Genomic DNA, 12,354 nt, shown 5'->3' with positions numbered 1-12,354 from the left:
AACAACAAAATAAACTTGCCTACTTATTTTTTTAAATCATTTTGCTAATGTTGGGAAATTTCTATCAGTTCTTGGTAAATTCTCTTCATCACAAAAAAAGTGTATGGATGCCTACACAAAGAATTAAGATGACAACATATCTTGCAAAATCATCCAGTCCAGAACATAACATTCCTTAGCCTTGAGAGCATTGTGTTCTAGGCCATTTATTATTATTATTATTAGCATTTTGAAAATGAGCATTTCTATTGTCTGCTTCTTAATACATTTAACATTAATGTGCATACCTGAGGAGTAAGAAAACATGCACACACACACGCAGTGCATGCACAAACTTTCACACATGGCTACTACAACAGCAGGACATATACCGTTTCCTACAAAATAAATAATTTTCCCCTTCTCCACTTTTCTGCCATGTTGTCATATCTAGCACAGACCTACCAAAGAACAAAAATTTTTGCACATGACTGCCATTTACAATATACTGTTGGATACAGGAAAAAACAAGAAACTAAAAATGAAATCATATGTTCATCTAAAAGATTGATGTCAGTTACTAAATAAGTTGCAGATGTCAAAATGGCTGATATATATGCACACCTTGAGCAGAGCTATTGGCATTCATTTGATCCTCATATGTGGCAATACTCTGCTGGTGGCAACTGTTGATCTTCATCTGACACATTTTCATGATCCCCATAAGTGGAGTTGTCTGTTACTGGCGACTGTTCTTCTTTATACAATTCTTGCCCTTTTTGACTTTCATTTCCTTTCAGAAACAAATATATTACTAACATCAGTATAACCTTCATACACATACACTTGCAAACATTCCATAATACACAGACATGAACAGCTGTAAATCCATAAATATGTTGATTATGCTAAATTCGTCTCATTAAAAACAAGCAGTTTTAACTTATTCGATCCTGACGAATCGATGCAATTCAGCTACAGCTATGAAGACGCTTGCATTCGAGGGTGTGAACTGTACAGGAAGAGTGTATTAAAAGGCACATCTGACAGATATTTACAACACAATATGTTTTGCGACCAGCAACTTTGTTCTGCTGCAGCCAAAGAAGTGAGAATATGATTGACTGAAATAAGATGATGATGCTGATAAAGCACTTTTACGATGCATTTCCCAGTTTGGCGGTGAGTTTAATGCCCATGAAATAAAAAGGAGCATGTGATATAGCAGTAAAGCTGCAAGCTGCAAAACAAAGAGAGAAAGAAGAAGGGAGAAAAGCTGACTAGACAAGGAGAAAGCACCCAGCTTCTGGAAACATTCAGCAAAATTGAGACAACATGTGAAAAAGGCACTTAAAAAGACAGAGACATCAACATACAGACAGATAGACCTTCCTTCTATTGCATTTTAATCGTTGGGTGTTGCACATAATAAATTTGTACTAAATATCTTTATAGAATACGGTTGTTTCTGCATATTATTTTATTTTTTTATTAAGTTATGTAAAAATATGACCCGACACAATTTAAAAGTTGTGTACCATTTGAGACTTTCTTCACAACCACAGTCTTTGCTATATTGACATCGCCTCACTTTGCCAATCTTTATTCTGTTACAGTCCATAGGTAGCCAATCTGAAACAGAAACACTTGTTAAAAAAAAAATGTTATGGATCACGCTGCCTACATCAGGGGCATATCTTCCAGCATCTGCAGCCTGGATGCTTTTAGCTTTCACGTGGTCCAAGAGTGAGAAATTGTAATATCATATGGGGGTGATTCAGTAAACCAGTATTCGAAGAGCTAATGATTGCTCCACATTTGAATTTTTGTAAGGATTATTATTTTATAGAGGTAGCAGTTACATCCTGTCTTATTGAAGATAGTTGATTCTCTCAAACTAGTTTATCATAAAGTTCTTTTTTTTCAAAGGTTTTTTTTTTGAAGCATGAATTGTTTAGCTCTTAACTCTTCCCTTACCTTCAACATAGCATCTTAGACATGGAAGTCAATAGGTAAATCTGTAGCAGCATGTGGAAAGATTAGCTTGATGCCATGACATTGAAAGTACTAAGAGTCATTTTATCTGGTTTTATTATAAGTGTTTACTAGCATATGCCATTTAGTCATACAACATATAGACCTTTAGAATAGATGTGTTGTTCCAATCTTGACATTAACATTAATACATCATCTAGTTTGCTTCATCTCCAGAGGCTGTGACTGATTTAGTCTCAGTGATAAATAATAAACTTCTCATATCCCATTTATGTAGAAACACAAAGGTTTAGGTACAAGGGTACATAAGCATATAGGGGACAGGGAAGTATCACAATATTTTACTTTTCTCCACACTTAAATGTGTTTTTCCCATTGGGATGAAATTATTTTCCTTGAGTGGTGAAAAATTTGGTTTCAATAGTGTGTGACCATCCTCCAGACTGGGGCCATTTCCTCAGATTGTTGACTGAGAATGTGTTCTGTTTCCTACAATGTTAGTGACATATTCTCATTTTAAAGCGAAACATGAAGATATGTAAGCATGATATATGACTTTAAAATAAAGTACAAATGCTATCTTTCTGTGATGAATGTTTCGGAAGATCTTCACTACAACCTATCTGATTTTTTTTTGGTTCCTGATGATGTTTGAAACATTCTTTATTACTCGATTCTATTGTTTGATCACCTTCATTATCATTTACAGGAACATATATAGATGTCCACATTTGTACTATAAGTATGAACTTTAAAAACAATGTTACCGTTGCAAGCTATATATCTAAGCCATCGTTTTACATGAGTTTATTTGTAAGAGTATGACGATTGCAGGTAATGTAAGGTCAACTACTGAAGCTTCTGTGTAGATTGCCCAGCCCACCATATATAACCCAGTATTAAGTAATAGAAAAGCTATATATATAACCCAGTATTAAGTAATAGAAAAGCTATAGCAATGGCGTAACACTGAATAAAATGAGCTTTAATTAGTGCGAGAAAACTTACCTCATGCATCAAGTCGCTAAATGACACAATTACAACCCCGAAGGAGGACAAATTACTGTTCGATCTGTCAAAGCTTTGGGTTCTCAACAATCATGAATACACCTTTATGAACTTAGAACTTGAAAGTCTTTCTCTAAAGTTATCCTTGTAACAAGGTATGAGACGGATGACCACAGAAATAAAAGTCTGACGTTTTCTTTTCAAGCTGCAGCGCGAATAAGTTGGGACAGTAAAATCTTTTCTCTAGACATTGGGATTTTCCAAAAAACGAAAGCGTGTCGGAAATGTTTCGATGCTATTAATAGTTATTTCTTCTTCCCCATCGCACCTCAGGTTTTAAAATGTTTTGACATTGACGTTGAGTAAATATATATACATACACACATACTGGCAAGTGTGGTTTCATAAAAGCATTTAAACTTTCAAAGACGATCAACATTTGTTGTTACTTTCTGTTTTTACATACGAAGCGCCGCGCAGACTAGCTTTGTCAGTCCGCTCCATTGCGACGTCTCCGCCGAAAGCGCCAAATCCAAGTTGTTAGAACACCTTCGTAAAGTTTATTTTTTTGGGCATGTAAGTTGTTTTGCTACAAATAAAAGTAAATGATTTGAACGTCACCTGTTTAAAATAATCATTTCTTGATTACTGTGACAAAATTTAATACCAAAATAAGAATAAGAATTTTAATAACAGCGATCAGCTTTTATCGTTCAACATTGCAATCAGTCCGTACTTACAACCACTTACAAGCAGGTTGCGCTCTTATCGTTGAACAGCGATAATATTGAAATGACATCAGGAACAACGGCTAAGAATAACACGCTATGATAAAAACATCTTCAACCACTGAACTATAAGTTAAGGGAAACACAGGTAATAAGGCATTAAGTGTAAAAGAAAACATATACATGTACCAAATAAAAGATGTAGAACTGAAGTGTTACTGCATGATGGTAAGAAAATAAGCACAAAATATCGAGCACTCCAAGTATCAAGCAGATAAAGCATAATATTTTTAATCATACCATTTTAAAAATTAATATGTTTGAAAAGTGGCAATACGTGGTGTTATAGATGACTGTACATGCAGTACTGTATAAATATCTGAGACTGTTCACAGTGCTTTAACATCACATTTTTCTTTGATTTCCCCATTTTGCCCACAAGTAGCAACACTATTATCAGTACTGCTCCAGAATAAGTCTACAAGGTACAGAGACAAATGTGGAAGCGATAGAGTTGTACAACTTTGATACTATATGCAACACTTATTTGTAGTCAAATGTTACAGAAAGTAATAACCACATGGGGACAATTTTATATAGTAAGTGAAAGAACTTTGGGTTATGTGAAAAACCTAGTGCCATAATTAAGCCTGTATTATCTGGGAATATGTTCTAGATATAACAGGCAGAAATGATTTTGTACTACTAGTCAATCAGGATGGAATATAATGAGGACGAAGCAGAACAAAGCAGCGAGGAAGACTGGTTGGATACAAAATGGTCCACAGCAGATAGCTCAGCATTGTCCTGCTCAGAACCAAAGGACATGGCTGGTGAACAGAAGTCAATTGCTGGTAAAGTTTCTTAATGCTAAAAGCAGCAACATTTATTCTTTTCATTATATTAATGTTATAATTGAGTTATTAAGCTGTGATTCTTTTAAGAAAGTAGCAAACATAGTCAAGATTATGCAGAATATTTCTAAAAGTTTTTGTTTCAAAAATTAAACCAACGGTTTATCTGCAAGTACTCGATAGTAACATTTCAGTAAAGATAACCTCTTCCTATGATGATGTTAGTTTGATTATTTTTAAAATGTGTTATGACAGCTTGTGATACAGAAAATAGTGCAAGCCTTGGGAGAGATGGTTCTAACCAGCTTATGAGTCGCATGCAGCTGAATGATAACAAAGCTGGCATGGAGGGCCTTGACAAGGTTGTCATAAACCAGATCATCTATGAGGCCTCCAAAGGTAGTGAGAGTACTTGTTATTGTAATGATGAATTTTTTAAAAGTATTTTTTATATTAACCATTACAGTATTAGAGATTTATGGAAATTACAAATATTTTGATAAAATAAGAAACGTTTAGGTTTGTCATCCATGTATGTGCTTTCTATTGCACATCCACTGTTTAATTTTCATTTTCGCTACTCAAGGATCAAAGTTTTTTGAGAATGAAAAGAAAAAAGAGGAACAGGTGCAACACAGAATCCAAGAGCAGGAAAAATGCAGACAAAAAATAACAGAAGCGGAATTGAAAAGGGGCTTGGATGAGGTAAGGAAGGTTATATTCTCCATTTTCCTTGTGTTCACATGCATCAGTTTCACTGTTTCCTTTTCAATAAAATTAGAAGTTCAAAGAGGCCCACATATCTCTCCTAACCTTAGATTTGCCAAAATACAAATAACAGATAAGCTTTTATCAGTTGTAGTTAATGTTAGATATCTATGCATATATGATTCATGCCTGTGGCTGATCTGAAACTGTGTAGACCCTAGATGGCTTCTGCTTGAACGCTGACTAGTTGTCATATTAGTGATACTGCCTCAGTATTTGGAATGCCCTGTAATTGCAGTTTCATATATTTTGTACATTTTTTGTTTTCTTGAGTTGTTTAAGTTCTTGCCCAACTTTGATTTCAAAACTGAAGTGGGTGTCAATTGGTATATATTCCAGACTGGTCTGTGTGACATGAGTGGTAAAATGCTTGCTTGGCAGCTTCAGCGAGATCTGTTACCGGGTCTTTTGACTAGTTGGAAATCAATGAGTTGAGTGTGTGTGTGCATTGCACAGGGTCACACGCATGTATGTGAGTCAGCACTGGAACTGCCCAGCCTGTTCCTACCTCTTAGCTTCTTTGTCATTTGGTCACTCTCTACTTCACTCCTCGTGTGTGTATGAGAGAGAGGGAGAAATTGTATTGCTTTACCTCCAAATGTGCCCCAGTTATAGTTAGTATTATATTTTGATTTCTAACAGGCAGACAAGCTGATATCCCAACTGAAGGCAAACCTTGATCTAAGTCAGACCATTGTGCATGTTGATATGGATGCTTTCTACGCAGCAGTGGAGATGAGAGATGACCATCACTCCGTGATAAACCTATGGCTGTTGGGGGCATTGGAATGCTGGTAATTTTTTTTCTTGCAAATATTTTCCAGCCAAACTGTTGAGATGGTTTGAAATGAAGTTGTGTTTGTCAGATTTAAACAATGTAATTTTTCTTAAAGATTAATGGCATTTATTTAAAAGTAGTTAATATAACACATCAAAATGCCTGTGCAGGTACATGTCATTTATGCTTGATATTTTTATTTTGTAAAACACACGTACATTTGTGCCTGTATTGTTTCTGTGCTGATTTTTGGCATATTGTGCCTGTATCGTCACTATGTCAGTTTTGGAAGAGTGAAACATGTTTTCACACTGCCTTTTTCATTTGTTTTTATCTTTTGTATTTCTGGTATGAAATTACTGTCTGCTTTGCATTGACAGTCAAATGTAGGATATTGACAGGTTCTCTATGTGAATGTTTATCTTTTATTTCAGTCAACATCCAACTATGAGGCTCGCAAATTTGGAGTGAGGGCAGCAATGCCAGGGTTCATAGGTCGCAAGCTGTGCCCTCAATTGGTTATCGTTCCTCCCAACTTCTCCAAGTATACTGCTGTGAGTCGACAAATCCGGGAAGTATTTGCAGAGTATGATCCTGGGTTCTGCCCCATTAGCTTGGATGAAGCATATCTTAGTTTCACTGATCACATGAAAAAGAGGCTCTTTTACTCGCCTGTGCAAAGGACATACTTGCGTCGATGCCAATCTCCACCAGATATTTCTCTGTGTTGCTGTGACTTAAATTGCACAATAGGCCATCTCTGCTAGAATCAAAATCCCTTGAAACAGATGTGCAGATGTTGAAGAGTGTTGCAGATGTTTCTGAAACAACCTGTAGAGTGGAGGAAAATTCTTTCAGAATAATAAAAAGTTGCTTGAATGCAGTCTCTTCCTCTACAAACTCTCATATGTTGTCCTCATCTCTAGATCCACAGTCTTCAGCACAAGACACAGAGGTACAAGACAAAAAGTGCATCTCATTCAGCAGACGCTGCTCACTGCATTTTACTTTCAAGTGCATCTTTTTCTAAATTTAATGAAAACAAGCATCAGGAAATGATGCCAGGATGCAATAAAAAAAGAAGATCAAGAGAGTAAAATGGAAAAGGACTTGAACAAAAACAGCCTGAAACAGGGATGATATGCCCTGGCTGTTGTAAAAAGATTCCAGCATATGAGGTTATCACATTTGGCACAGATGTAGAATCTGCAGTGCAGGAAATGAGATGTCGTATTGAGCAGCGCACTCTTCTTACTGCCAGTGCAGGTACTCTCTTATTCTTAAGTTAGTGAATAGTATAGTGTCTAGAAGAAAGAAAAGTAAATCATTGAAGATCAGCTTTGAGGATGAACAAATAAAATTCAGTTTTGTGACAGTGTAGCCAGTAAAAAAGAGTAAGGGCAAGTGTTTATGCAAGTGCATGCATGTGTGTGTGTGTGAGAGTGAGAATGCATCTGTGTACAAAGTATTCATACACATGACGTTGTTTAGCAGGATAGTTATAGTAGATTCTTTATGCATCCTCTGAACATTTTTTTTATTAAAAGGGTTTAAGAGTGAATAGATAATAATAAAGAGATAAAAATCAGTGTGAGCAGCTTAACAATGCGGGAGATAAATAGAACAAAAATGTTCACGTGTAGATAATCATTTTGTCTTCTGTTTTAAATGTTTTCAGGCATTGCATCCAACATGATGCTTGCCAAAGTGTGTTCAGATCAAAACAAACCCAATGGCCAGTTCTTCTTGCCTCCTGATTACAATACTATCATGGAGTTTGTCTGTAAGCTTCCAATAAGAAAGGTAATTGCATCTTAATGATTGTTATATCTTGACCAAAGGAAACAAAGTTGAGGGCATGTTAAAGGTGCTTGCCAGTAGAGAGACATGATGGCAGAAAGCAAAAATGTTTTGCAGATTACCCTGTCTGTGTGATAGCTTTTGTGCTATTCAAACAGCTGTTTTTATGACAATAAACCACTACTTGTCATTACAGTAGAAAATCATTTTAATGTTTTAATGTTTTACCAAAGACTGAATATTTGAATACCTGAATATCAGGTTATTCCTGAATACCTGAAATATTTGTTTCCTTTTTGCTGCAATCATTGTTTCAGATCTCTGGCATTGGTAGGGTAACTGAGCAGCTTCTAAGGGCTCTAGGCATTACTCATTGTAGCGACCTGTATTGTCAACGAGCTCTTCTCTATCACTTGTATTCATCTGTTTCCTTCAACTACTTCATGAGGATTGCTTGTGGCATTGGTTCAGTGCATGTTGCCAGGTAAAGAAAGACCTTTATTATATTTTTAAATACGTATATTTGTGTTACCTTTGATATTTATCATTTGTTATCTCATCTATCGAACGAGAATATCTCCATGTACTAGTATTTGTGAATTGTTTAATGAATTGAACAGATGCATGTTCTTGCCAATTTCAGAGATGAAGATCGGAAAAGCATGAGTACAGAGCAGTGAGCATTTTGTCTCTTAATAAATATACATATATAAAAAACATAGTAACCTGGAAAACAGCATCTTTGTAGACCTGTTTTTCCTTCTCCATTTTCACCTGTATTTCTCAAATACCTTCACAATTTTATCAGACCTGGTTCACTTTATTCTTGGTAGCTGGTGTTACACTGGTGCCATAGCTTTTTAGATTCTGGAAGAAAAGGAGATGTTTGTTGAAATGCTTAATGGTGTTAACAGTACTGCTTCAGAAAAGTTGGCTTTTTTCTTCTAGAAAGAGAAGTCACAACAAAAGTATGTGACATACAGCAAATGTCAAATAAAGATACTGAAAATAATGATGTTAATATTTTTGGCACTCTATTAAAAGAAGCAGAAAAATTATTTCTTCAACACAAGGCTGTTACAAAAAAATTAATATATCACACCACAGTTTACGTTGAGTACAGTTTAAGTTGAACTGTGGTATAAATACCAGTGAATGACATTTGACAACAGATTTAAACTATTTATAATCTGCAGAACTTTCAGAGAACTTAGCCAACCCAAGGAGCTTTACAGCAAGTGTCTGGAGTTGTGTCAGAATCTTGCTTCTGATTTGGCATCTAAGGGCCTCTTGGTAAGATATATATTTAGGCTTAAAAAAAATTCTTACCTGAAAATGAAAATCTAGGAGGTAATTGTGATGATTCTGTTGAAAATTATGAGATTTGCTTATTAATCACAAGCGCTAATGATCATAGTTGAAGGAGATCGTTTGGAGAATCTGTTACAAAAAATTGGAAAAGGATTAAGATATTTAATAAAACAATGAAGGTGATCATGTTTGCACTCACTGGCAAATTTGGCATCTCATACAATCAAACATTTTGACAATTTTACAGGGGAAAACAGTATCTTTGAAGCTGAAGACAGTCGATTTCCAGGTTAGGACTAGAGCGCACACTCTCAGCAGTTATACCAATGATTCTGAGACCATCTTCAGTGTGGCTAAAAGCATTCTGCAGACAGAAATTCAGGCAGAGCTGCCAAAAATTCTTCGTCTTCGTCTTATGGGTAAAATTCTGATCTTGTTCTCTGGTATTCTAACTATTGTCAGTGATGCTTGATAATTACATGTTATAATGTATTGTGCACCTTATATTTCAGATAAACTATAAAATAATTTTGATGGTAATACTTGCGTCAGGAAAATCAATTCCAAATGACATCTCTGTGTGACAAATACCTTATTAACTGCTGTACCTCTGGATGCTCCATAATGTGTGAATCGATGCACACCTAATGAGATTTCCATGTGTATTAGTGGGTAAACATATGATGATTGTGCATGACTGGACATATATGATCTGTTTTAGCTAAACAGTGGAAAGATCGGACTGGTGACCAGCTCATTATAGTTATTAACATTTTAAAATTGTCATAGTTTCTTTTAATGTGTAATAAAACTGTACTGTAAGCAGTTAAGACTTGCTTGCATCTAAAGGTACTTACCTCTAAACTTTTACAGGTGTCCGCATGGCTAAGCTAATCCTTGAAAGTGAATGCCCAAGACATAAACAAGAAACCATTATGGGTTTCCTTAACAAGGGACCTTCAGAAAAAATAATCAAGGACAAAAAAGACTTAATTACATGAGAGATGCATTGTTTGAGAAAAATCCTGACAGTCATTTTCCTGTGGAGTGTTTCGTCAAGTCGTAAGCAGATCTCTGGGGATTTTGATCATAATGCAACCAGTAATGAACATCAGGAAAAAGCTTGCACAGATGAATTCCCTGGTGGAAAAAAGAGTTACCTCCCCTGGAATGACCTTACCATACTCTGGTGCCTCAGAGATTAAGTCCTTAGAAAAAAAACCATCTGAATCTTTTGTCAGAGACGACCTTGATAAGGATTCTGGATGCCAAGATGGAACCACTGAAGTGACCAAAGTACAAGGTATTGATGCATGTTCTACACAGATTAACAAAGCAGAGGGCACCAGTTGTCCCAAGATGCCTGAGCAAGATAGTACTGTTTTGGAAATGTGTTCCTTTCACACTCTGCAATCACAGGTTGAAGATAGCCCTGTACATGTTGCTTTAAGAAAGAAAATGCATAGTTCTTGTGGTGCTGAAGGAAATTGTTCTCATGTTGATGATGTGGGAGTTTGCTTGAATGAAAAAACCACCTTGAAAGCATCTTCCATGTCCCAGAATATAGATGGCCAAATTAGTACACAGTGCTTTAGTACAGCTGAAGGACATGAACCATTTGCTATGAGTTTACTGGCAAAAAGTCCAACATCAGCTCAGCACAGTCAAGATACCTATGTATTTCCCTCACAGTCTGTTCATGAACCGATTCTTTTGTGTCCAGTTTGCTTCAAGCATGTGAACTGTGTAAATCTTGTAGACTTCAATGCTCATATTGACAAATGTCTTCTAGCAGGAACCTCACCCAACTTTTCTCAAAGCAGTGACTGTTCTCAAAAGAAAAATAAACCCAAAGACTTGTCAAGCCAGAAGCCCAGGAAGCAGGCAACAGAGAAACGATCAAGCAAAGCGCACAAGCGGCTGACTGAATTACACACAAGAAGTAAGCCAGAAGCTTTGCTTGAGGAAAGCAGAGCTGGTAGAAGTCATGATGTTCTTTCCGAGGGAAATGGTGGCTTTGACAGCTCAAACAGCACAAGCACTGGTGTCTGCGTACATGGCGATGGGTCTTCACTTAGCAAAGAATTTGTAGAGTACATGGTGTGTCCTTTGTGTGGGGCTGAACGTTCCGACTGGACATTGGGGAGCTTCAATCAGCATGTGGATACTTGCCTGAATAGGGACGCCATCTCACAGATCCTCCAGGAACAGAAACACAGCGATGAACAGCATAGGAAACGGTGAGTTTTAATAGTTTTCAAGGCTTAGAAACAACATCTTAGAATGGTGACTTATGTCATTTATGACCGGTGAATTTTCTCTACATTGATGTTTTCTTTTTTTTTCTCAGTTACTGTAAACAGCACTATTTTATATTTATTGGTTTAGAAAAACAGAGCACAATTTACAAAATAAGCAGTTTTTTGGGGGGTTACTCCTTGAATAATCCTTATGTATTTAAATATAAATGAGTATGAATGTGCTGGTGTGTGTGCTTCAAAGACTAAGAATAAGGACTCAGTAGTACTGAGATTTAGTTTTTAGCATTTTCATTTTTTGTTTTAAGGTTTCTTATAATAATTTTTCTATTTCATACTATTACACCAGGCCAATGAATAGCAAGGACAATGAGCTATTTTCCCAAGGAGCAGTTAAAAGAGCCAAGAAGACACCCCCTCCCAAAAATGGAAAAACAATATTATCATTCTTCAAAAGTTAATCATATATGAAGAGAACAAAACCCTACATTTTCATTGCTATTTTATGCTGCTGTGATAACCAGTGATAGAGACCTACAAAAGCAAGCTCTGTTATGTTAGCCAAGAATGTGATGATGTCTGCATTTTGGCTTTTGTTTGAAAATAAAGTTTACTAATTACCATGGCTTCTCTGTGCCTTTCTTCTTCAACCACTGCAAAGCTACAGCTGTTGTAGAAGTATGTAATGATTCTGTCAAAAAATCTCCTTTTATCCTCACAGGTAACACTTTCATTTGTTCTGGTATGGAGGAACAGATCAAATAGTGGAAATGGAGTAAAAAAGTATGTTAATAAAGTTGTACCTGCAGTCATTAAATTTCATTCTATTGTTACAGTTGTATGCAGACATTTAAAATTTAAAATGATAAAATGTG

The 12,354-nt window shown here is 36.0% G+C and overlaps 1 protein-coding gene across 1 annotated transcript; it reads left to right on the top strand.

Moving 5' to 3' along the window:
- The first annotated feature begins 2,985 nt into the window (after nt 1-2,985).
- On the top strand, nt 2,986-12,104 carry LOC112554490 (DNA polymerase kappa-like). Its single transcript, XM_025222272.1, is given in 16 exon segments — nt 2,986-3,858; nt 4,387-4,564; nt 4,820-4,963; nt 5,151-5,269; nt 5,975-6,074; nt 6,077-6,126; nt 6,545-6,908; nt 7,245-7,376; nt 7,789-7,913; nt 8,228-8,394; nt 8,554-8,586; nt 9,107-9,203; nt 9,469-9,640; nt 10,095-10,219; nt 10,254-11,461; nt 11,829-12,104. Coding segments are annotated over 15 exon segments (3,084 nt in total). The 5' UTR covers nt 2,986-3,858; nt 4,387-4,428; the 3' UTR covers nt 11,941-12,104.
- Nucleotides 12,105-12,354: the final 250 nt, after the last annotated feature.

Source organism: Pomacea canaliculata, linkage group LG13, assembly GCF_003073045.1.
Source record: "Pomacea canaliculata isolate SZHN2017 linkage group LG13, ASM307304v1, whole genome shotgun sequence".
Lineage (NCBI taxonomy): Eukaryota > Metazoa > Mollusca > Gastropoda > Architaenioglossa > Ampullariidae > Pomacea > Pomacea canaliculata.
Note: the sequence above shows the minus strand (reverse complement) of the source record. Positions and strands in the feature narration are given on the sequence as shown.